This window comes from Macaca fascicularis, chromosome 12, assembly GCF_037993035.2.
Source record: "Macaca fascicularis isolate 582-1 chromosome 12, T2T-MFA8v1.1".
NCBI lineage: Eukaryota > Metazoa > Chordata > Mammalia > Primates > Cercopithecidae > Macaca > Macaca fascicularis.
In genome coordinates, this window is record NC_088386.1 from 121,450,101 (window position 1) to 121,477,291 (window position 27,191).

Genomic DNA, 27,191 nt, shown 5'->3' on the forward strand with positions numbered 1-27,191 from the left:
TTATTTTTTTATTTTTAGGTGCATAGTGAGCATTAAAACTGTTGCTAATATGTTGTGATAATAGCTTTTAATTTGTTATGAATAAAGATGTGTAGGAGAAGATGAGGTTTGATTGAAGGCAAAGTTTAACACTGGACCCTGACACCCCTTAGGACTACAGCATAAAGTGGATACTCCAAGTGCTTTCATTGACACAGAGCATTAGATTCAATTATTTTGTCTGAAGAAAACCAATCAGGGAAAGTGCATTGTTCCCGGAAAGCTATTCTAGGAAAACACGGAGCCAGGCTCCTGGCCTCTGCATGGGCAATTTTGCCATCTATATTTCAATCTATCATATTATTACATTTGGGTACATTAAGCAGATCTGCAACCTGTTGTGCATAGAGACAGCACACTGGCCACTCCATTTAGAGTAACTAATGCATCCATGCATGAGTATTTGGCTCTTAAGTATTGTCTCTAGTGAGTCACATTTACATGTCACTCTGATTACATGGATGAGGGCTGGAAACTGGGTTTTTAGAACTCTAAGGCATGACTTTTTTAATGCACTTCAAAAATGCCAGAGAGGATGCTTCTCAGCTTTATCAGTTTGCCAAGGTAGTGTGTTCAATAGAAATGTTTGTAAAATGCTTTTTGTTGTTAAAATAGGAAAAACACTTCATGAATAAAACCTGACCTTTACTTATGTTTGCATTTTAATCCCACAAATATCCTGAGGGATCATGGGGCAAGGTATTACTACCTCATTGGATAAATGAATGAATCTATTTGGAAATGAATTCTCTAGTGGTCACACAATGATTTAGGAGCAGTGTTAGAAATGAAATTTTCTGTCTGGAAACAATGTACGTGTACATGCATATGTGTGTGTGATCTATAGTGTCTTTTTCTATAGACACACAGATGATAGAATTTTTTCACTTCCTGGAAAATGTATGGCTTGACTATTCAATTAGAGATACTGAGCTCAGTTCCCTTTAGAGGTTGGAAATTTCTGGATGACATAACTTACTTATTATCTGTATTTCACTTTATCTCTTCACTTCTGTTCAAGCCAAGTCTCTATTTTAAAAAGCTTTTGGTCTTCTAGATTCATTCTATTGAAGCCAAACTTCTGTAACTCTTTAATATATGCTTGGAAATAATATAATTAACTATGTATTCCTTTTAATGTAGGTCTAAAATAATTTAAATCCATAAATATTTACATGCTAATTTTTACACTCAAGTATACTAGATGCCATGGGAGATAAAGAATCATGCACATTTTGATTTTTATCTTCAAAAATTGTATAATGTCAAGATTGTGTATAATAGCTGTAATATAAGGCAAATAGTGACAATAAAAAAGGAAGTTCGCTAAACAAGAGAGAGGGTATTGATGAAAGTTTAAGAAAGAAGTGACATTGGTTTAGGCCCTGAATAACTTGAGATTTCTTTTTTTTCAAATGGAGATGTAGTTTGAAGGGGAAAAGACCCCAGGGGAGTATAGGGAAGAAGAATTATGTGAGTGGATATGACAAGATAAGAAAGAAGGCTGAGCCAGATTAAGCAGAGCTTAAATTTCTTACAGAGGAACTGGACTCTTATTTTGGGTAATCCCGAAGACTTTAAAGAGGAGGATTGATGTGATCACGTTTCTTTTTTAGGACTTTTTTTTTAGGTCAATGAATGCATTATTGCTGGGGAAAACTGAGACAAATAATCCAAGTAAGAATATAATTTAGTAGCTGGGACCAAAAGTTCATAAAAAGTCTTGTAGATGGTTTGGAAAATAAGGAATAGATGTGAAATCTAGGTAGAAGAGGAATAATTTGTTGACCGTTTGAGTGTGTGTATATACAGGAAGCATATAGGTGTCAAATTTCTTGGAAGCATTTGATCTCTGTGACTGAGAGAATGATGCTTTGAAGACAAAGTTTCAATAGAGGGAAAAGCGAGACGGCGATGACATTGGTTTGGAACATGCTAATCTTGAGTGTCAAAGGAACACCCATTTGGAAATGTGCAGTATTTTGTTGGGAGGGCAAATAGATGTCTCAGAATGCAGGTAACTATGGAATATTAGATTTGAAAATCACGTGGACAGGATAGCATTGAAGTCTTAAAAATTGGTATTTGTCAAAGACAAGCACAGAAAAATCAGAAAAGGGGAAACAGAACTTTTACCTACACTGAAGCAGAAGGGGCAAGAAGAGAAGTCAGTGGAAATACCAAGTAGGAAAAATTGGAAAGATACAAAAGCAGGACGGGCCAGTATTCAGGAAGCCAAGGAAATAGGACATTCCAGAAAGAAGCTGTAGTCTAGAAGACATAAAATGGCTCTAAAGGTATTGAGAAGAACCTAGAGAAAAATGAAGAAAACTTTCTAGTTTATGCCATTAGCAAGGAAAATGTAACTTTTTGTTGTTGTTGTTGAGACTGAGTCTTGCTCTGTCCCTCAGGCTGGAGTGCAGTGGTGCCATCCGCTCACTTGTAAGCTCCGCCTCCCATATTCGTGCCATTCTCCTGTCTCAGCCTCCCTAGTAACTGGGACTACAGGCACACGCCACTATGCCTGGCTGATTTTTTTTTGTATTTTTAGTAGAGACGGGGTTTCACAGTGTTAGCCAGGATGGTCTCGATCTCCTGACCTTGTGATCTGCCTGTCTCAGCCTCCCAAAGTGCTGGGATTACAGGCATGAGCCACCGCTTTAAGAAAACCATTTCGGTAGACTTTTTGGTGGTAGAAGCCAGAGTACAATAGGTACACAAAGAATGTGACTTAAGAACAGTGATAAGAAGGTGAGAACTCCTTTTGAGACTTTGCCATCTTATTCAAAGGTGCACCCCTGGCAGCTAACAATGTATTGGGCACAAAACAGATGATCAACAGATGTTTGTGAGTTAAAGATGAATGAATGATGTAATGAATAAGAGAGAAGAAAAAAAGTAGAAGGGAAAGAGAAAGGGAGGGAGAGAGAGAAATAGAGAAAGAATTAGCTAAGTATTGCTAAAGAAAGCAGTCTGAAATGTTTAGGATTGCTGATGAGAATAATCAATGAAGGATATACCATAGAGAATAAAGTGAAAGAATAATATATGTAGAAAAATCATTGAGAGATTGAGTCAGCATACCAGAGGAAAAAATATAGTTAATAATGTAGAGAAGTTGAAAGATGGAGAGGAGAAAGACCTAGGGACCTCTCATTGGAGAGCAACAATCGTTTTAGTGAAATAGACCTTGAGGTATTATTCTGAGGGACTAGGCTCAGATTTGTCAAAGCCAAGGTTTCCTAAAGCTTGCAGTCATTATGAGGTGTGTATTATGTAACTGCAGAATTATCTTAATTCTTAAGAAGGGTAAGTTTAAGTTGTGTTCATTATTTAGAAAGACATTGAATTATTTTTGGATTGATATGAAAGATGAAACAGTGGTTTATTTTTCTCCCTTGATAGTTCATTTTTCACAATGATTCTGTAAATACATGGCTAGGATTTCCAAATCTGTCTGAGGTGTGTTCTTCCCTTTCATCTCCATGACTCTGTTTTAAACTGCAAAATATTTGAGACCTCAGCAGAATATTTTGCAAGAAGCATTTCACTGTGCTCAAATATTTTCATTTTCCAGGTACTTTCTGTAAAGTCTTTTAGATCTCATTTTGTTCAAGAAATTTAGAGCATTATTTCATTAAATCTTAAGACACTAGTATCAGAAGAAGCACATATTACAAATGTTTGGGAAGGGCGAATGCTGTAGGTTTAAGACAGAGCTGACGTGAAAGCTTTTTAATCTCAGTCTTCTGATTTTGTTTGACAAATCATACCATCTCTATGCTAGAAGGTCAATGAATATATGGCAATATACCTGGGAGCTACAGGTTTCAAGAAAACTCATTTTTCTGGTGTGAAATTTCATGCCAGAAATAGTTTGGGGTCATACTAATCCCTTTCTTCCAATATTATGGAGAATAGAGATTTTGCAAAATGGGGTACCTATTTTGGTAGCTTTGCACCCTAAAACAGTAGTAAAAAAGGAAGCATTCAAGGGTGATGTCAATATCTAATACTGTATCATAGATGATGGTCTGGGCTGGGAAAGTAACTAGCTGCCTTGTTACTGATAGGAAACTTTTCAGAAAAGAAAACATACTGAAATTATACTAAAGAGTATGGTATCTGCCACTTATTTGAGTTGTTTGGCTCTTTCTCGAATCCAGGGCATGACTTTACAGTTCTCACTAATAGGAACATGCGTTCTCCCTCTAGGTCCAACTTCAAACTGGCTTAAGGTTTGAGAGTATACATAACTGATCTCATAAGCATACCATCTACTCTCTAGATCATAGGTGTGTGGACAATCAAGAGAGTAGCCTCTTGACTCTGGAATTCAAAATGCCATTGGTGTCAATTAAGATGTTTACAAAGTTGAAGGAGAATGGTATCTAATCCAGGGATTTGTTAAATAATGATTAATTTAGAGGCTTCTACTGTGTTATCTCAGGCAAGTAAATAATGTATAAAACAATATGAGACAGAGAGATATTGGTAGCCTCCACTTTGAGGTGAAGATAAAAAAAAAAACTAAATGAATTAATGTGCCTGGGGTCACAGAACTAGTTTGTAATAGAGCTAGAATTGTATGTTCAATTTTTCAAGTTGGCCATTGGGATATCTGAAAACAGCATTCCATCATATATATTTTTGTTTCAACAGTGAAAGGAATTATCAGCAAATCATACCTAAGCCTCATAGTATCATTGTAATTTTTCTTTCCAATGATAGTTTGAAAATACCTATCCCAAAATAATTCAAAAAGAAAAGTTTCTGAAACTACTTAGTGGTTTTTAATGGGTCACATCTTCCTCTCTTTCCCACTATTCCTACCCACTTTCCACTTGCTACAAACAATGCATAGTCTGTGGTCTCAAGGAGCTCACAGACCAGTGGAGGAGATCTACTCAGAGAACACACCTAAAGGGTGTGATAAAGGAAGTGCTATTACATGGAGGAGCATAGAGTCCTATGGCAATGTTAAGGCAGGAACATGTTCCATTAGAGAATTCTTGAGGTCAGAAAGGGAACATGTTGCAGATGAGAATTGGTATAGAATCCAGACCTTAAAAGACCATGAGTATAACTTAAAAGTTTGGATTTTTGGTCCAAAGAAATGGAAGAGCTATCAAAGGGTTTTAATTTAGAGAGTGACATGAGCAAATCTGCATTTAGAAGGATAAATCTGCCAGCGCTGTAGAGAAAGATCAGCTAAGAGGCAATTGCATTAATTTAGCCAAGAAGTGATGAGCACCTAAACCACAGCAGAGCAGTAGAGATGGTGAGAAGGGGATTAAGCTGATCTCTGCATTCAAATTACTGGTTCCAACAGGGACAAAAATTAATAGTGTATGAGTAGTCACAAACTTTTCCTTTCTCCATCATAAATTGAGAAAATGGCCACTGAAGAAGGAAATAGAGAAGAATGTCATTCAATAATGGTATCATCCATCCTGTCGCTTAAGAAGCCTGTGCGTTATTCTTGAACTATTCCCAAACATATACGTATACATTCATTTATTTAATTGATACTTATTGGTTGCTCCTTTGGGTCAAACACTGTTCCAGCCACTGGAAATACAAGACAGACAAGGTCCAATTAAGTTTTGTCCAAATATACCCATAATTTTTCAATTTCTCTAGATCCCCACTTCCTGCTCACAAATCCCCGTCTTCCCCACTTCTCTCTTCATCTGATGAAGTCTTACTCATGATCTGCATCAGCTGAAAAGCCACTTCCTCCCTTGGGGCTTCCCAGTCCTTCAGTGGTTGTTAGGGCCCCAGCACTTGTTCTTCCATTGTACCTGCCTTGTACTTCCTCTGAGAGAACATCTGATCACAAGGTGCTGAAATCATAGGGGTTCAAGAGCCTGTGATTTTCTGAGGACCCTGAGCACTCTGCTCTGTTCACTGCCTGACAAACTGTAGACAGCTGGATATCCTGTAAATAAACAGTGAGTAAATAAATGCCTCAAGACAGAGTTGTTTTGTCCTCCTTAAAAATTATACCTTTAGAAAGCTAAATCAGTTATTATACTTTAAACCAGCATTAAGTTAACGCCTTCTGCTCGGGAAGTTCAAGGCCATTATATGTTATTCTATAGTTCTAGTTTCTACTTCTAGGTTGAAAAAAATGAGCCACATATGGTTAGCTAAACTCATTTCTAAAAACTTGGCATGTTCTCAAACCATATTCAAAGCTTATGTCAGTTTTGAAGACACAAATAAAATATATTTTCCAGAACTTCTCCTCCTCTGGTTGAATTTTTGGAAAAGATCTCCCACGATGTGGACTTCTGTAAACTGTATTCTAAGTTCAGTCTGAATATCATAATTTATTTTCCATATACCCTCTCTTCTTTAGGCCATGACACTTTAAGGAGTAGAAGAATCTTATGTATAGAAATGAGGGATGTTTTAATTTTAGATTCCAAAGTACCGTAGATAATAACATATGTTAATCTTAAAAGCACTTGTCATGTTTTAAGTAAAAATAAGTCTCTTAAAGATGTTCCATAGAATTTGTTCTGGCTTTAATAAGCATTATATTTCTGTCCTGCCTCTTTATAAACTCAGAGCTGAAGAAAAGGAACTTTGATAGAGGTTAAAAAAAAATCTCTCTACTTCCCTCTGTAACCTCCTTACTTTATTATAATTAAGCATCACATTAACGGGCAGCAATATTAACCTCAAACTCTTGGCAGTAGCACTTTGTGATAAATAAGTTGTGTGCTTGTTTTTCAAGCGTAACTCCCTAGCCATGATTACCCTAAGCTCCAACATTCATAAAAATCTTAAAGTATCATGGCATTTGATAGAGATGACCATAAAATCCATTCAATAGATTTGCGCAACTCTATAATTATGTCCTGCTGATAATTATGGCTTTTTTTCCTTGACTTTTTCTCTTTATTTACTATCTGGATTTGGAAGTATATTATGTGACAATACTGTCGAAGCCCTCTTACAAAAATAAACAAAGTGTATTTATATGATTAGCGTATGTTTTCCCTCATGGTGCTGCAGGGTGGAAACTTATTAAAAACGCCTATTTGATGACTGGGAATGGAAAGATAAAAATTGATACAGAGTTAGATAAGTCAGGAAGGAAGGGGAGGTAAATTAATATTTGTCCAGGCTTCTGTCATAGTACACTCAGGCTGCTAGGGTAAATACCACAGACATTTATTTCACACAGTTCTGGAAGCTGGGAAGTCCAAGATCGAGCTGATGGCAGATTCAGTGTCTGGTGAGGTCCTGCTCCCTGGTTCGTTGACGGCTGTTTTCTCTGTGTCCTCACACCATAGAAGGGGTAAGAGAACTCTCTGGGGTCTCTTTAATGAGGACCCTAATTTCATTCAAGAGGGTTTTGTCCCCAAGACCTAATCACCTTCCAAAGTCTCCATCTGCAAATACCATCACACTGGGGATTAGGTTTCGACACATACATTTGGGATGGGGGAAGCAGGGAGCATAAATGTTCAGTCTATAGCACGTGTACTTATATCAGCTACCTTGATAGGTTATTTTAAAATGTTTTATCTCATTTTACTTTATAACAACCCTGGAAAGTGTTTCTTTATAAAGATAAGTATAATTGAAGTTCATAAACTATGTCTTCTACCTATAATTGGATAGCTAGTAAATAAGTTGGTTAGTTACATATCTCAAATTCTAAAATACTGAATTTTGGCAGAAGTGAGATCTCCTACCAAGGAGAAAGAACGTATTTGATGTTTAAAATATATCATTTTAGGCCAGGCATAGTGGCTCATGCCTGTAATCCCAGCACTTGGGAGGCCGAGGCAGGCAGATCATGAGGTCAGGAGTTTGAGACCAGCCTGGCCAACGTGGTGAAACCCCATCTCTACTAAAAATACAAAAATTAGCTGGGTATGGTGGCGTGAGCCTGTAATCCCAGCTACTTGGGAGGCTGAGGCAGGAGAACTGCTTGAACCTGAGAGGTGGAAGTTGCAGTGAGCCGTGATGCGCCACTGCACTCCAGCCTGGGCGACACAGCAAGACTCCGTCTCGGGGAGAGGGGGGATATCATCATCATCATCTTAAAATATAATATCTGGAACTAATAGAAACTGAGTCCTTTCTCTTCAGGACAGTTTTTTATTTCTTGTGTTATTTTATTTTTCTGTAACAGTTCATCACAGCAGTTAATAAAAAGATGTGTAAAAATCCCATTTTTAACACTTGACCTTCATATCCAAGAAGTATCAATAAACAGCCAGACACAGGAAATTAATGTCTGAAAAAAACTAGGAGAGTTAAAATATTAGGTGCATAAAAGTAGAAAATAGATATCATTGAGGATATGAAGTGGTGAAAATGAGTGTTTGAGCCTAAGGCAAAAAATCCACAAATTATGGTTTTGAATGAGCATATGTGGCTCAGAGAAAACATTAAGGGCAATGGTGAGTGAACAATTTGGAAGAAAATATGAACACAGTTTAATTTTACTGAAGCCAAGTTTTCATATCCAAGTATACTGCCTGATTTAAAAACTAGATATAGGGAAAACATGTAAAGCAGTTAATTATTTTTATTCATAGTGTTAAATAGGAAGGATTTTTTCAAATAATAAAGTGGGATGCATTTGTTTGCCATGTTGTATCATCCCCAGTCTATCCCTGACACCTGTTGCATTTTCTCATAAAAGTTAGCCAATAGCTTTTATTTAGTAACTACTGTCTGCAGATTATTACACTGGTTCATTTAGGACTTTTCCCAATACATCTGTCAGGAAACCCAAATATAAATGGCTTCAACAAGCTGGAATTTAGTAGTTGACATACCTCAACAGTTCTGGGATTATTCTAGCTGCAGACATAGTTATAGCCAGGTCTTCTTCAAGGCCTGAGACCTGGTCCCACTTATCTTCCTTCACAATGGGAAAAATGATGAAGCAGGTCCAGATTTCTGGCCAGTGCAGCTTCATGCGTGCCCTGGGTTCAATCTGATTGGACCACCTTGAGGCATTTGCCAGTTCCTAAAATAGTCACGGTGGCCAGGGTGATCCAACATTTGTGTGGCTGAGACTGAGCAATATGGTGGACCGAGAAGAAAAAAAAAAACTTCCCTACAGAAATTTCCATTGCAAAGATAAGGGAGAATGCATCCCTGGGAAGCAAAAGTGAAATATGTCCACAATTTTTTTTTTAACTAATCCTTCTATTAGGCTATCTTCAAAGGGGACTTACTTCCATTATTCACTTTTCCCTTCATAAAACAAATGTGTGCTAGTGACTAGCGTGGTGAGCAAGGAGACAGAATGCCTGCTTTCATGAATCTGGGGGTAAGTGAATGTGACCAGCCATTTGTACTCAAGGCCAATGGGGCTGTGAAGAGTGTGTGAACATGATGAATTGTATGACAAGTTCCATCTGCCAAAAATCAAAGCAGATGAAACTAATTATGCCTCTCTCTTAAAAGTCTGACATTGAGTTGAGGTGTATTCCTTGTCAGACAGGAAGAGGTGTTACTCGTGGCTCTTTTGATGGCCAGTTTCCATGAACATAGCTCAACCTAGCTGGTCCTGATACCTAGAAAAGGCCGTTATACTGGAGCAGGGATCCTTCTGGTAGGATGGGCCAGGGGGACGTTCAGTGGGCAGAACTAGGTAAGCATTTGGCTTTGAGCATCTAAAGAAAAGGCAACAGGGAGGCAGCATCAAATATAAACTTTTTAAGTCATACTTTTAAGGAAGAAAGTATAAATATTAGTTTCTTTCTACTCCTTCATAGTGAAATGCCCACATGAAAGATTCCAAGAGTTCACAGGTAACAGTGGCCCACCTGCCCACAGGCAAATCTCATCCTCTTCTTTACAGCTGTAACTGCCACCATTTCCCTTTCAGATGTTCCCCCACTTAACTTATGGTTGAATGCGCCCTTTCCCTAATACTAGATAAATACATCTTTTTGAAAATGTAACAGAAAAAAATCCTAAATGGTTTGCAAAGTTTGCAAAGATAGAAATATACTGGAGTATGAATCAGTTTCAGAGATAGGTTTTTGAGCTCAGCTCCAAAGTATCACTACAGAAAAGAACTATTCAAGCAAGCAAACTCCTAGGCAACCCTTCAGTTTGTATCTCAAGTTTCTAGATGTGCATAAAAGAGGATCAATGTCTTTATCTACTTATCTATCAATCATCTAGCTCTCAATCTACATCATTGTCATCATCATTATCTATCTGGAGTGGGATTATGTTTTTCCCAGTGCTTGGCAAAGAAAATTCTATTACAAAATATTGACAAATTTGCCTCAAAATTGCATGCAGAAACAACACCCCTGTCACTTTTGAAGATGACGTCTCACCTCAGCAGCTCACCTTTCTCATGGATTTTGTTTATCTTCGGAAGGAAGCAGTTCTCATAAGGGAATACACAACATTAATGCAGATGGATTTCAAGAGACAACAAGACAAGGAACAAACCATGTTGATTAGCATTGTCAGAGAAATTTTGAAGTGCTTGTTTTGTACCTTTCTTTATCAGTCCTGATCAGCAGGTGCTTTGAAAAACTGATGCAAGTATTTAAGAAAGTTAATAACATGAGGGGTACAGTTGCCTAGATTATCTTGATACCTTGAGTTAAATGTAGGATTTTATTTTGACTTTCTTTGTGTGAAGTTTTCTGAGGTTACATGGTACCATATGGCATGCTTTACAGGCATGGCCTTATAATGCAAATGATTATCCTATAAGCAAAATTCAGTAAGAAAAGACTTAAATAAATGTAGGAATTTTAAGGCTAAAATTATTGACTGCATTTTATATATCACACTGCTAAGTGCTTCATATGCAGTATATCAGGTAAATTTGATACCAGTTTGATGGGGCCAATGCCACTATTAAACAGCTAAGGAAATGGCCCCAGGGGTTCAGTAGCTAATGTTATATGGCTGCTAAATAATGGCACTGGGATAGTCTATAACTCCATGATTCCAGTGCACAAATATCCAGGCCTCTCTACTAGCCAATAACTTGTCTGGTGGAGATATTTACAAATATTGCACCAATTACTTCTGGAAAAATAACCCTCCTTGATTTAGATATTTTACACTTTGTGTTTTGTAATGGAATAACTAACCAACACACAAGTAGATCTCACAACATTGCCTTCATTATATGAGAAAAAGCATACTTGTTTAAATTCAGGATTATGAAACTTGTTTTTATTTTTATAACATGAGATGTGTCAGGCTTAATCTATCTTGAGTGTTGGAGTCTTATTGCAACAAGACTCTTTCTTTAGCCCACATAACTTTCACTTCCAGCCAAATATTCCTATAGTGCATTTAGCTTCTAAATCCTCAAGCCTCATTTAAATGCTCAGTCTGAAGCAGGAGAATGACCTATTTTTACAGGCATTCCTTATTTCTGGGGTCTTCCATTTGTCGTGATGCCTTCTCTCTTTCCCTGCTTCTTTGGTTTCTGAATGCCAGAGGTTGTATAAGTGTTCCCAAGTATGTCAGTTCAGGTCTCCCAGGAAGCAGACACCATGACAGAGTTAGAAGTCTGGGGGGTTTGTTGGGAAGAATGCCTGTGAGAGATAAAGAAGGCGGAAGCAGGAAGAGGCAGGACAAGCCTCAGATCACAATACAGGTCTAGCACCTGTAAAAGGAGAGAGGGAGGAAAAGCAATTGAATAGGAAGATCATCAGACTGTGGTATAGTGATGGGAAGGAAGGTCTTGACCAGTGCAATAGGGAAAGCCAGCTATAAAGGTTGCCCAAATCTGGGAAGAAGTAACCAGGTGTAATACCTCATTGTGCTCATCCATTGTCTAGGAGCTGCCCATGGACAACATAGCCTCAACAAAAATGCTGCACCAGATTTGGAAGATGGCCGCTGGTGGCTGTCAGCTGACTGCTGTCCTCAAAGAAGGTCCTCTCTTGAGGGATTTCTGAGTCACACACCTCCACAGCTGCCACAGTTCACTCCCTAGACTCAGCTGATGTCCTTCTCCTGCAGGCTTGGGGAACAGTTCTCTCCTGGCTCCCTTCTGGCTCTTCCTGAGGGGAAACTTGGAAGGGTGCAGTTAGGGAGATAAACTATAGTCCTCATCACTGCAGTTTGTATGGGAGATACGACTGGTTCTCATCATCTCCCTCCTCCATCATTCATCCGAAATTCAGCGCACCTTCAGGAAGCACTTCCACTTGTCTCAATGGCTTACTTGGTGGAGAGACTAATCTCTCTTTCATGAGAAGTTGGAGCCCCTGGTAACCATAACCTTTCTGGGCCAGGATTGCTGCATGTGACCTTTCAAAGTCACATTTGGGCAAGACAGTACCAAGAGGCACCCAAGTGGATTACCTTGGTTTCACACATACTTCTCTCTGCCCCATTGCATAAAAGCAGCCTTACCTCCTGCTGACCAGGATCAAGGATCTCTTCCACAATGGCAACGACTCTTCTGTTTTGTTTGTTTGTTTTAGAGCTAGGCTTTTGCTCTGTCGCCCAGGCTGGAGTGGTGCAGTGGTATGATCATAACGCACTGCAGCCCTGAACTCCTGAGCTCAAGCAAACCTCCCACCTCAGTCTCCAGAGTGTCTGGGAAACAGGTACACACCACCATGATCAGCTTCTTCTTGCCTATTACCCACTACACAAGGGGTGTTCAAGTTGCCCAAGGGGCAGCTCTAAGTTGTTGTTCAATGGGACCCTTGCTGTATCTTCTAAAAAGAGTGTGCCCTCTTTGGGGACCTGGACCTTTTAACTCTGTGTAGAGTCCAGAGTTATAGGGATTGGAAACATAAAGCACTCAATGGATCATTGTTGTCTTGTCAGCTAACTTCATTCCTCATGGCAAGTGCTCTCTTAAGAGATCTCAGTTGCATACCATCACAGCTGCCAGGTATTTGATCTCCTACCTGTACAAGGAATATGCATCCCCATGTGTTGCCATATGACTTGCAGTACTTTCTTATTGGAGGAGAATATGTCCCCAGGCCACTGACCTCAAGCTTGACCATAAGACTGGTTTTAGTCAGTGGAGAGTGATGGGAAGATTATAAGCCACATCTGAGCAGAAGCCAGGAGAGACATTGCATAAGTTAGTTGGTGTTTTTCCCTCTCTGCCGGGAGAGAAAGTCCCAATGGGGCTACATCCTGGGATGAAGAAGGTACGTGAAACAGAGCTGCAGTTGATGTGCATTCATACAAGCAAGAAACAAACCTATGTCATTAAAAAACATTAGGGACTGGGGATTGTTTGTTACTGCAGGATAACCTAGTAAGATTTGGCTAATAGGTTGTATGTTTTCCCATTCGTGATATTTTGCCTAGTATTTGCCTCTTCCTGATTGCTTCTAATTGATGAATCTACTCATTAATGGCCCTAACTATTGTTCTTAATATTTCTGGGGGGTTCTGGATTAGCTACATCTGAAACATCTGGATATAGTTTTAAAAACACAAACTCATCTTCTACACCTACAGAGATTCTGATTCAACAGGTATGATTCAATCATTGCCCTTCATATGGAGTCTGGGAATCTGTATATTTTAAAAAAAACTCCACAGGTTCCTAGCAAATTCAGAAACTACTTGTATGCTGCATTTCACAATCTTCAATTTGCTTTGGACTAATAATCTTTTCGGGTCTCTTGAACGTAGATGTGCCATCACCTTTACTGTTTGTCCCTAGCCTTGACTTGAACAATGGTCTTTGCATCCAAATTAGTTTTTGTCCTACTTCTTAATCTTGCATTTACAGTCTGGTCAAACTAAACTTGCAGTGGCACCTGCTAGTGCATTGAATTTCTTTTGAAGGAAATGGTTGTGTGTGTGTGTGTGTGTGTGTGTGTGTGTGTGTAAAAGCCATATATGAACCAAAGCAAATAGAGTTAGATTAAGTTGTTGTGTGCTGTTAAAAAAGATAATTCTGAAATGAAACAGCAGAGTAAATTATCAGTCTGGGAAAAGGTTCAGTCTCCATTTAGGTCAAAAGTAACTGAGAAATTGCTGATACAATTATTTTTAGTAACTCTCATAAATTCCCATGTGCATTAACACATGCATAAATTTCCCCAGGTGGCTGTGTTACCAGAAATGGGATGACTGGCTAAATAAATCCTTAAAGCACCTTTTGTGCAGTGATGCAACAGAAATGAACAAAAGACATTAGGATGAAAAATAATTGAAAGCAAAGTTAGATTACATCAAGTATATCATCTATGAGAAAGATCAAAGCCACATCATCACAAACTGAAGATAGACCTTCTTATACCAAGACTGCACCTCACATCCACTACCCCATCCTTTCTCAAATTCTTCATTTTTCACAAACCACTCTGTTTGGATAAGCTTCTAATGTATGTCTTAATTGCCATTCCTTAAAACACACAGAGTAAGAGAGAGAGAGAGAGAGAGAGAGAGAGAGAGAGAGAGAGAGAGAGAGAAAGAAAGCATAAAAACACTGCACTGACTTAGGATACTTTCGGCTATGATGTGAACACTGCCCCTTAGCTGTCACTTGGACTCCATTCATGCTTCTGGATACTGTTGATTTTTAGTGCACTGAAATTCCAACCACTTTTATTGCAAAGATAGTACTCCATGCTTAGTGTCTGAATATCATTGAAAATAGAAAAAAATACATATCAAACATTTTGGTTTGAGAGGCAAGTTATCATTGGTATTAAAAGCCAGAATCAAGAATCTAATGTTCTCGTTAAATTCTTCCTGGCTATATCGCCAAAGGACATGTAATTGTCATAAGTCCCCGGTTGAAGAAGGGAAAGAAAATCTCATTTCTCATTATTGTTCCTAATAGAATGTTAAAATTACAACAAACATTGTAATGATATGAAAGATATAAAATTCCATCATATTATGAAGGCAGAGCCAGTCAAAATTAGTTTTAGTAAACGAAGATCTGAATAAACTTACATGTCTGGAAAGGTAGACTCAACAAGCTTCCAGACTTCATATACTCAGAGGTACTTCTTACCATTCAAACATATCTAAGAAAATCAGTCAAATATTTTGTAATGATGTTTTTAAAACGTTGTGTTTACTCTTGGTGAATAACTTCATAGATAAAAAGCAACTCTAGAAAAATCTTCCTTTTAAAAGTTTACATTCACATTTGTGTCCCTTCTCTTCATAAAGGAGGCATTATTACTTAATAGCATAGACAGAGACCCAAGAGTCATTTCCTAAATAATTGCTTGAATTTCAAAATTAGAGGGGATTTCTTATATTTTAATATTTTTGTCCAAACTTTCCTATGTAAAACTTAAGAACCTTACATTTGGAAACTTTGCATACCCTGAGTATTTATGAAGTGCTTAGAATAATCTCAGGATCAAATGATATTTAAACTACACCTCTTTACTCAATGTTGCTGTTTTATTCTGTGTCTGATTTCTTAGTAGAACTGTTTCTAATGTAACTGAAGATTCTGGAGGACTGAGAGTGGTTGACAATACCTTCACCAATTTAAGCAAATATTTTCTCGTCCCTCCCTCCTTTCTCCCTCCCTCTCTGCCTCTCTTCCTTTCTTCTTCCCTTCTTTTCCCTACCTACCTTCCTTCCTTCCTTCCCTCCTTCCCTCCTTCTTCCCTTTCCCTCCTTCCTTCCTTCCTTCTTCCCTTTCCCTCCTTCCTTTCTCTTTTCCTGCCCTCCCCTTTTCTTTCCCTTCCTCTCCTTTGCTTTCCCTTCCTCTCCTTTGCTTTTTACTTTCTCTCCTCTCCTCTTTTCTTTCTTTTCTTTTCTCTTTTCTTTCCTTCCTTCCCTCTCTTTCCTTATCTTTCTTTCATTTTCTCCTCTTCCTTCCTTTCTTTCTTTTTTCTTTTTTTCTTTTTCTCTTTCTCTTTTTCCCTCTTTCTCTTTTCTTTTTTCTCCTTCCTTCCTTCACTTTTTCACTTTCTCTTTCTCTTCCTTCATTTTCTTTCTTTCTCTCTTTCTTTCTTTCCTTCTTTCTTTCTTTTTTTCTTTTTTCTTTTTTTTTTGAGTCACTAAAATTTTTTGTTTGTTTAAAATTTTTAAATAAGTAAATGATACACTTGATGTAACAGGACACTACATCAGCACAGAGAAGTGAATTTCACTATTATGTAGGAAGTAAACATTTTCAATAAAATATTTACCAGTGACAGAAATTAGTGTGTATAATTATATTTCCATACAGATAGTAATTGATTACAGTTATTTCACAAGTCACATTCTATCTTTTTTCTCCTTCCTTCACTTTCTCTCTCTCCTTCCTTCCTTCCTTCCTTTCTTTTCTTTCTTTCTTTCTTTCTTTCTTTCTTTCTTTCTTTCTTTCTTTCTTTCTTTCTTTTTCTTTCTTTCTTTCTTTCTTTCTTTCTTTCTTTCTTTCTTTCTTTCGTGTTTGGTAACAGAACATTTATTATTGTTGTTTGTTTCATTTTCTCCAATATGTTAAGCAGATAAAAGCAGGAATGGTTTTGATGAAGTGGACAAGAGTCCCAAGTGCTGACCACTAGGACTGAGTCACATGTCGAAAGGAATCTATGAGTCATTGTCATGGAATTTTTGTTTACGGTTTTAAGCCACTGAGAAGATTTACCTCAAAGTAAATATAAAGTGATTGAAGATAAGTGTTCTATGCCGTATTTTTTCTTTCCTTTGGGGAAAACAACATTTAACACAAAAGTTAGAATGCTTTCATGCTACTTGAGTTTGTTTTAAAAGGTAGCCTTTCACCAGACTAAAACGAAGATTTGAAAGTTTCCGTATTAGAAATATGCTCACACATGTGATCTTGTATATCCTGGCTCCTTTTATCTTCATGGTTTTTGGTTTGCTTTCTTTTACAGCATAGGTGGAGAAGTAGGGCGAGGCCACGAAGGGAGTTACGTGGGCAAACATTTCCGCATGGGATTCATGACAATGCCTGCTCCTCAGGACAGACTCCCCCATCCTTGCTCCAGCGGCTTTTCTGTGAGATCACAGTCCCTGCACTCAGTTGGGGGTACAGACGATGACAGCAGCTGTGGCTCACGGAGGCAACCACCACCCAAGCCCAAGCGGGACCCCAGCACCAAGCTGAGCACCTCATCAGAGACGGTCAGCAGCACTGCAGCCAGTAAGAGCGGGAAACCCCCTGAGAGGACTGAAGGTAAAACACGCCATGCCCACGTCACCTAGAAATGTTTTTCAGATAGTATGTTCCGTCAGCATGCCCAGGAGCAAGTGCCTTCTTCACTGGGCCACATAATGCTGCCTCTCACCCTGAAGTCCCAGAAAAGAATTGAAGGGAAGGTTATTTATCAGTGTGTTGTCAAATTTCCAGAAGAATGTATTTATGATGGTTCAGAAAGGGAAGGCAATATATGAGTTTTTTTCATCCTTTAAAGCTTCAAATTATTCAAAAATTATTCTGTCCAGAAATATATCTAAAAGTTATATTTTCTTATACTATTTATATAATTAAAGGTATTACTATTTGATTATTAAGGGAACATTTTAAATCAGGAAAATATCAAGAAAAAGCTTATAATCTTATCTTTGAGAAATAATCATTTTAAACATTTTGGTGAATTTCTTTCCAATGAATATGAATTTATGATTTATGTGTGTGTGCGCATATTATAATCTTAAACTCTACTTATTATCTCCAGTTTTTACTCTTACCTGCCTGCGTTTTTTCTCAGCTATGAAACATACAAATCAAATATATCCCAGCCTCCTTGCTGGTCTATGAATATAAATTAGGTCACATTAACACCAGGTCTCACCAGCTCTTTAGGTCTTACTGAATTTAGTAGAGTCTCAGCTTCCCTGAGTTACTCCCAAGAATTCCTTGGTGGGAAAGGAGCCTTACTCCAGTGACTTGTGTCAAGTGTGCCTTGACACAAGCTATCTTGGTCAGTTGGGGCTGCTATAACATAACACCATAGCCTGGGTGTGGCATATAAGCAACAGCAATTTATTTCTCACAGTTCTGGAGGCTGGAAGCCTGAGAGCTCTGTTGGGGCCCTCTTCCTGGTTGCAGACTGCCAGCTTCTCCTTGTATCCTCAAAGGGCAGAAAGGCCTCACTGGCCTCTTCATAGGAGGACACTAATCCCATTCATGAAAGCACTGCTCTCCTTCCCTTTCTATCTCCACATACAATCATTATGGGATTAAGGTTTCAACATTCTAATTTGGGGAGCACAAACATTCAGCTCGTTGCATAGGCACATTCAGATCTTTACATAGCAAATGTGGAAAACACTTCAAGGTTCCCAATGCTGCCAGTGACGGTTTGAGAGAGGAGTTCCACCGGATCCCATAGCTTCTCTTCTGCCCCACTCTCCTTTCTCCACAGCAAGCTTCTCTGAGCCCCTAGGGTACCAAGTGTTATATTTGCCTCAGAGAGCCACATGGTCCTTTCTTCAGCTAGGCAGTGTTCATTGTCACATGGGCTCCCTAGTCCCTCATGAAAGCCCCTTGGCCTTCTGGCCTAATCTTTCCACAGATTCTCATAGGCAGTCCATGAGGTCAGATGCCTATGAGGTACGTGCTGTCTCTGCCATCATCCTTGTCTCTCCTTTCTCTCTCATTGGTGCCAGGTGCCTTTAGCCAAAAACAACCAATATCTTCAGTGCGTATTGAATAATACCAATAAATGCTTGGAGATGGAGTCAGTCCATAAATTCTACAAAAAAATCTCCTGTGGCTTCAGTTTTTCCTACTATACATATAAAAAAATGCTTTGCATGTAAGTATATGTGGTTAAGACACATGTGAATAACATGTATGTGTTTGCATATTTGCAAAATTGATATCATAGTGCATAGAGTCTTGTGTTTTGTATTTTCACTTCTTTGATTGTAACCGACTTCCATGGTGTGCAACTTGTCAAGAAACAACTTTAACAGAGAGAAATGTACAGTCAAGTAATTTATTTAATCATTGTCTTGTTGAAGAATACTCAGATTGATTCTGTTTTGCAGCTACAATGAATAGTGCTACAATGAACATTCGTGTGTGTGTGTGTGTGTGTGTGTGTGTGTGTGTGTGTAACTGTTATTCCTCTGCCCTCTTAGAGTATTAGACATTTGACTCTTTTTCTCTTGATTCAGAGTTATCAGTAAGTCCTTCAGCTTGTAACACATTGATGCTTTTAGACACAATGTATTAATAGGTGTTTCCTTAGCTCAGTAGTACACTAAAAGGCCCCAGATGCCTACCTTTTGTAAATTTTAAATGTTGTTCTTAAGTTTCCTTGATACATGGTGCTTTTCCTTTCTCTTTATTTTCTGTGATTCTCTGTGCAGAAGTCACCACTCTCCTACTTCTACTGCCAGAAAACTACATAATAAATTATGTTAGATTGTTTTCAAAAGAAAATTGCTGATGTAAGAAAGTGATCTCTGAAAGATGGGGGGCCTGAATGCAGTCAGGAATAACTCAAGTATAAAGGGAAATAAAAGATCCACCCAAAAACAGAAGAGAGATGAGAAGGACAAAGGTAGCCAGTAAGGGATGTGTTATGTGTCATGTTGGCAGGAACATTTCTGGAAAGAGTGTAAAATACACACCTCAGAAAAGCCCCCCTTTGGGGAGGGGGAGCTGGGCTACCTAGAATGAAAGTATGGAGAAAATCATGACTACTGTCCCACAGAAGAAAAATTTGAGCGGCAATTCACTTGTCTTAAAAATAGAAGGGATTCCCATTCATTCGGGATGTTTCATAGCTAGTTCCTGGGGCAGACAGTCTCATAATTCTCTCTCAGATGTCTTCACTATTCAAGGATAGTGGGCTCCCAATGCCTTCTTGTCAAGCAGAAGGCAGCAGCTCAACAAGCTTTATTTTTTCGGAAGACAAAATAGCAGATGTGATTAAATTGCAGCAGCAAAGACTTGTTAGACTTGGAAAAAATACTGATAGGTAGTGAGCTCATTAAACACCAACTCCAAATCCAGCATTTCTCCTCAAAAAAGAGCTCTGAGGGTGTTCAGTGGGCTACGTAAGTTATCGGGACCCAGTGCAGAAATGGTAGACTTCCACAGAGAACTGATTCTTCATGGGAATTTTACTTTCTCTTCAGAACACTTAATAAAATGGCAATTGCAAAAGTAGATATATGCAAATCTCTTCTACCAATTTATGACCTCAATAATAGCACAGAGACAGGGCTCAATTCAGGGATGGGAAAAAAATCTTGAGTCCAAATGCATGTGTATATATGTGTATCCTCAGAGCCAAAATTATTAATATATAAATATGTAGATTGTTCTTTTATGAACTGTCAGTTCTGTATAATTGTGTTATAACTGGAGTTCATTATAGAGCATATGTTTTCTTTATAATTTTTCTAACTATCAACAGTATAACAAAGATAAAAAATGACTTTTATAAATCTTAGCCTGTCTTTTCTTTTTACATTAAATGCCAGCAAAATCAAAATATTGATTCAGCGCCATTAGAATGATTGCCATGGTAACCAGCTTCTATTTAAGTAAGGGATTATGACTTCCCTGTGGATAAAAGTAAAAAGAACTGGACTCTACAGAATGGCTTTTCAAAGCAGAAAAAAAACAAAACTGATGAGCACAAACAAACAAACAAAAATCACATACCAAAAAAGTATAATTTAGTGTTTAAAAATTATAACTCTGTTATATTAAAAATATATAGTTACTGTTCTATTTTCAGATTATCTACAACAGTAACACCTTTAAAAATTTATATACTGGTGAGCATAAACTGACAATCAGTATACTATAAATATTTTAATTACTCCTTTTTATTGCTTCAGTGTGGTTCCTGCTTGTTTTGAAGAAAGATTAGATGATATAAAGGGGGTTAAGCAGAAAGAGTGAGAGACCCTATGAGCTGTGTCTCACGTGTGATCCAACAAAAGGAGGGTGTGTGCACCCTCACATTGGTCATCCCCGTTCCTCAGGTAAACACATAGCCATTCCTTGATAATGTCATTGTTAGAAATGCTGTCTAGTTTGGGCAAAAGAGACGGTACTTAGGACCAACAGGCAAATGTTGACTTTAGGCAAGTGATCCAATTGGGACTATTTCTTTACCTTTAAAGTGATTGTGAATAATGGAAGAATTGATCAGATCCTGCACCCCTCACAACCTAGTGAACTAATGCCAATGATTGTGCATGGTACAAAGAAGGTGCCGTACAAATGTAGCTGAATACTATTGAACCACCACTTCTAATAGGCCCGAATAACATGAAATTTTGGTCTGGTATAACACATATATTAAAAACAAAGAGGAAAAGAAAAGATATGCACATCCACTTCACATGTCAGAGCCTTAAAAATTTTACATGTGGCTGTTGTCAAAATATGAAAGATAAGCACTAGAGAGGATGTGGGGAAAAGACAGCCCTTATACACTATTGATAGACAAAGATAACCATTAAGGAATAGTGAATAGAGCAAACATTTAACATAGGACTGCCATATGATCCAGCAGTCCCACTACTGGGTGCATTTCCAAAGGACACCAGTATGGTGAAGATACATCTTTACTCTCATGTTTATTGCACAAATCTTCACAACAGCCAAGATATGGAATCAACCTCAGTGCCCATTAACAGATAGATAAAGAAAATGTCATTTATACACACACACACACACACACACATACACACACACACACACACACACACACACACATACATGCAATAGAATACTATTCAGCCATAAAAAGGAATAAAATCCTGACATTTTTGGCAACATGGATGGGCCTGGAAGACATTATGTAAAATGAAATTAGCTAAGCATGGAAAGATAGATACCACTTGATCTTACATGTAAAGTGTAAAAAAGTTAATCCTGTAGAAGTAAAGAGTAGCCTGGTGATCACCAGGAGCTAGGGCAGGAGTGGGTGAAAATATTGGTCAAAGGATACAGAATTTCAGTTAGAAGGAATAAATTCAAAGCTTCTATTGTACATCATGGTGACTATCACGAAAAAAAGTATGTGAGCTTATATATATATATTAACTAGCTCAATTTAGCCGTTCTACAATGTATACATAATTCAAAATAACATTATACATGCAAATATATACAATTTTTGTCAATTAAAAATAATAGTCCAGGCATGGTGGCTTACATCTATAATCCCAGCACTTTGGGGGGCCTAGACAAGTGAATTATTTGACATCAGGAGTTCAAGACCAGCCTGGCCAACATGGTGAAACCCCATCTGTCTAAAAATACAAAAACTAGCCAGGCATGGGGGCAGGAGCCTGTAATCCCAGTTACTCAGAAAGCTGAGGCAGGAGAATTGCTTGAACCCAGGAGGTGGAGATTGCAGTGAGCTGAGATTGTGCTACTGCAGTCAAGTCTGGGCGACAGAGTGAGACTCTGTATCAAAAATAAATAAAATGAAAACAAACGGGAAAAGAAGCAAAAAAAATTGCACAATGGCCCAAATAAACAGAAAAATAGGCTGGGCGCGGTGGCTCAAGCCTGTAATCCCAGCACTTTGGGAGGCCGAGACGGGCGGATCACGAGGTCAGGAGATCGAGACCATCCTGGCTAACACGGTGAAACCCCATCTCTACTAAAAAAAAATACAAAAAACTAGCCGGGCGCGGTGGCGGGCGCCTGTAGTCCCAACTACTCAGGAGGCTGAGGCAGGAGAATGGCGTGAACCCGGGAGGCGGAGCTTGCAGTGAGCTGAGATCCGGCCACTGCACTCCAGCCTGGGCGGCAGAGCGAGACTCCGTCTCAAAAAAAAAAAAAAAAAAAAAGAAAAATATTCCTCATGTGTAATAATCTTTTAACAATATTATGGCATTAAGAAACATTCCTCAGGCAAAATAACCTTTTAATAATATTGTGACATTAGTATTCCCAAGGCATAATCTTTTAATAATATGGTACTAACATAGTATTTAGTATAAATAATATTTTATTAACCTCTAATTATCTCTACATTTTCAAGTCTTTACAAGAACCAGCTAAGTATCCCTACCTTCCATTTGTTATGACCTCTTAAGTTATTTTCAAACTTCTTTATTATATAATTTCATGACTGTGTCTTTACAAAGCAATCAAATTCTTTTGAATTGGGAGAGTTCTCCTGATTTCTGATTTTGTTTTAGAGAAGTTTAGTAGAGTCATGTCTTTGGAAGCAAAAATTGGGATACCTGCTATAATATTTGCAGTCATGGCTGTTGTTACAGTCTTGGGATGGTGGTTGAGCCAGAACCAAGTGAAGCTGAAGTTTGTTATAAGTCACTGCCTTAAAAATAGACACAAAATCTCTTTTAAAGAATTACCAGAAAAAGTAATTTAGAGCCTTTAATAATGTGGTTTCTCATGCCTCCATTTATTCAGAAAATACTTTGAGTGTGTACCCTGTTCTGCTGGAATCCAGCTCCAGCAACAAAGAGAACACAAATGTTCCTTTCTCTCATGTTGCTTATAAACAGTTTTGATTCTATTTCCCCAGCATAGTCTGTCTTACTCTATCCAGGTCATAGCCAGCAATGAGTTAAAGGAACAATTTCTAGAAACCAGAAAATCTGGCATGACAACCATGTGCCTTTCTTTCGTATAATCAGGGGTTTATCTGGAGAAGAAATAGTTTAACACATTTTAATAGTGTGCTTTTTCCTACAAAGAATATCTGTTGATTATGGCTGTTTGGTGTTGACCAACTTAAAGAAGCCAGAATTTGAATTTCCTCCAATGTAAAATTTTAGAAACAACCTGGAGACAGTTGAAGAAAAAGGAGTGGAAGCAAGTGAGTGTGTGTATCTTGGAGAACTTACAGGTTTCCCAGATTAGAATCCTAGTTTGAGGACTTAAGTCAGCACCAGTCAGGGCCAGCCACATATTTGATTTTGCTTTCTCAGTTCCTAGTGCAGGCCACTTTTAAGTGGCCATAACATTTTTAAAAAGACTATTCCTGGAAGTCCTCACAAGAGCAGTCAGGTAAGAAATACATAAATAAATAAGGCATCCAAATTGGAAAAGAGGAAGTCAAATTATCCCTGTTTACTGATGATTTGATCTTGTATCTAGAAAAACCTTAAGCTACCACAAAAAAACCTCCCTATATTTGATAAATGAATTCAGTAAAGTTCCAGGATCTGAAATTAACATTCAGAAATCAATAGAATTTTATATACCTATAATAATCTAGCTGAGGACCAATTCAAAAAGTTAATCCCATTTATAAAGCTATAAAAATAGGAATATATTTCACCAAGGTAGTGAAACATCTCTATAAGGGCGACTACAAAATACTGATGAAAAAAATCATAGATGTCACAAATGGAAAAACATCCATGCTTATGGACTGGAAGAATCAGAATAATTAAAATGGCCATATTATCCAAAGCAATCCAGAGATTTGACACAATCCCTATCCAATTATCAATGTCATTTTTCACATAATGAGTAAAACCAATCCTAAAATTCACATGAAACCAAAAAAAGAAAAAAAAAAAAGAAAAAGGAAAAAAGGCCTGAATAGCCAAAGCAGTCCTTAAAAGGAACAAAACAGGGGGGATCACATTATCTGACTTTACTACTATAAATTATACTACAACCAAAACAGCATGGTACTGGTATAAAAATAGACATATAGGTCAATGGAACGAAATAGAGAACCCAGAAATAAAGCCACCTACCTATAACCAACAGATCTTTGAAAAAGTTAACAAAAATGTGCACCGAGGATAGAACACTCTATTTAATGCTACTGGGAAAATTGGATAGCCACATGCAAAAGAATAAAGCTTGTATTAGTCAGCATTCTCTAGCGGGACAGGACTGATAGGATAGATGTATATTTGATGGGGAGTTTTTAAGGAATATTGGCTCACACGATCACAAGGTGAAGTCCCACAATAGGCCATCCACAAGCTGAGGAGCAAGGAAGCCAGTTTGAGTTCCAAAACCTCAAAAGTAGGGAAGCCAAAAGTGCAGCCTTTAGTCTGTGGCTGAAGGCCCTGGCAAACCGCTGGTGTAAGTGAAAGAGTCTAAAAGTGGAAGAACTTAGGGTCTGATGTTCAAGAGCAGAAAGCATCTAACATGGGAGAAAGATGAAGGTTGGAAGATGCAGCAAGTCAAGTTCTTCCACATTCTTCTACCTGCTTTTATTCTAGCCACACTGGCAGCTGATTAGATGGTGCCTACCAAGATTGAGGGTGGGTCTGCCTTTCCCAGTCCACTGACTCAGATGTTAATCTCTTTTGGCAACAACCTCACAGACACACCCAGGAACAATGTTTTGCATCCTTCAGTCCAATCGAATTGACACTCAGTATTAACCACCACAAAGCTGGATCCATACCTCTCAGCCCAAGATGGATTAAAGGTCTAAATAAAGACCTGAAGCTATACAAGTCCTAGGAGAAAATTTAGCAAAAATGCCTCTGGACATTGGCCTAGGCAAAGAATTTGACCATGTCCTCAAAAGCAAACCCAACGAAAACAAAAATAGACAAATGGGACTTAAACTCAAAAGCTTTTACACAGCAAAAGAAACAATTAACAGAGTAAACAGACAAAGTATAGAAAAAAATATTTGCAAGCTATGCATCTGAAAAAGGCCTAATATCCATAATCTGTAAGAAACTCAAACAACTCTAGGAAAAAACAAGTAACCGCACACAAGGTAGGCAAAGGACATATATAAAGACTTTTCAAGAGAAAACATACAAGCAGCCAATAAACATATGAAAAAATGCTCAACATTACCAATCATCACAGAAATCCAAACTGAAATCACAGTATGATATCATCTTATGCTAGTCAGAATGACTATTATTAAAAAGTTAAACAACAGATGTTGGCAAAGATGCAAAGAAAAGGGAACATTATACACTGTCAGTTGGAATATGTATTAGTACAACCTTTATGGAAAATAGTATAGGCGTTTCTCAACGACGTAAAACTAGAACTACTGTTTGATGCTGCAATCTCACTACTGGGTATATACCGAAAAGGAAAGAAACCATTTCATCAAATGTTTTATTTTGTTTTAATCCATTAAATTTGTGGTAGTTCTTTACATGCTTGTATGTTTATTGCAGCACTATTCACAATAGCAAAGATATGGAATCAACCTAAGCGTCCATTGATGGAGGATTGAATAAAGAAAATGTGGCATACATATACAAATGGATCATAGAATACTACACAGTCATAAAAATGAATGAAATGTCTTTTCCAGCAACGTAGATGGAACTGGAAGTCATCCTAAGTGAAATAACTCAAACAGGAAGTCAAATACCTCATGTTCTCACTTATAATTGAGAGCTAAACAATGGCTGCACGCGGACAAACAGAGTAGAATAATAGACAACATTGGAGACTCCAAGAGGTAGAAGGATGGATGGGGGTGAGAGCTGAAAAATCATCTAGTAGATACAATGCACTATTTGAATGATGGGCACAATAAAAGCCCAGTACACAGATTTTGGTTTCATATCAGTGCTGCAGACATTAGCATTCTTTCTCTCCCTCAGCCTCAGTTTTCTCTAAGATGGAAATAATACTGACCATATGTGGTAGGCAGAATTCTAAGACTGTATTCAAGATTCCCCCACTCCCTGCTGTACTACTCCTGTATCATCCTTGGACGTGAGGTACCATTGCTGTCTTGAAGATAGAGGGGCCATGTGGTAAGGCACATGGGCAGCCTCCGAGAGTTGAGAGCAGCACCATGGCTGCGAGTCAGCAAGAAAGCTGGGACCTGGTTTTATAACTGCAAGGAACTGAATTCTGCCAACAATGAGTGAGCCTGAAAGTAGATTTTTTTCCTGGAACCTCCAAACGAAGATTCAGCCTGGCTGCTACCTTGATTTGAGCTTGTGGGACCCTGAGAAGAGAATGTAGCCTTTTGGGTTCTGGCTGTGCCCAGACATTGGATCTACAGAACTGTGAGCTAGTAAAGGTATTGATTTTTAAGCTGCTAAATTTGTGATCACTTGTTAAGCAGCAATCAAAAAATAATCCATCTTACAAAGTTGCTAGGCAGAGAAAAGCAAGTTAGCAAAGCACCTGGCTTAGTGTCTGACAAATAGCAGATGCTTGATAACTTTACTTCCCTTCCCCTGTCATTGCCAGGCTGTATTCTTAGGTAGGGGAGGGTGGTTAAGAGAACAGCAGTGACTTCCCAAATGTCCCTGGCCAGACTTTGAAAATAAATGAGATGATAGAGGCTCAGCAAATACTGTCA

The 27,191-nt window shown here is 38.2% G+C and overlaps 1 protein-coding gene across 4 annotated transcripts in view; it reads left to right on the forward strand.

Moving 5' to 3' along the window:
* Positions 1–27,191, forward strand: part of NYAP2 (neuronal tyrosine-phosphorylated phosphoinositide-3-kinase adaptor 2) — a 327,009-nt gene that overhangs the window by 96,708 nt on the left and 203,110 nt on the right. For all 4 annotated transcript variants that reach the window (XM_015432881.3, XM_045367793.3, XM_015432880.3 and 1 more), the window contains one exon: positions 16,845–17,146. In XM_015432881.3, coding sequence (XP_015288367.3) covers positions 16,845–17,146 — 302 coding nt within the window. The remainder of the gene's footprint in view (positions 1–16,844; positions 17,147–27,191) is intronic.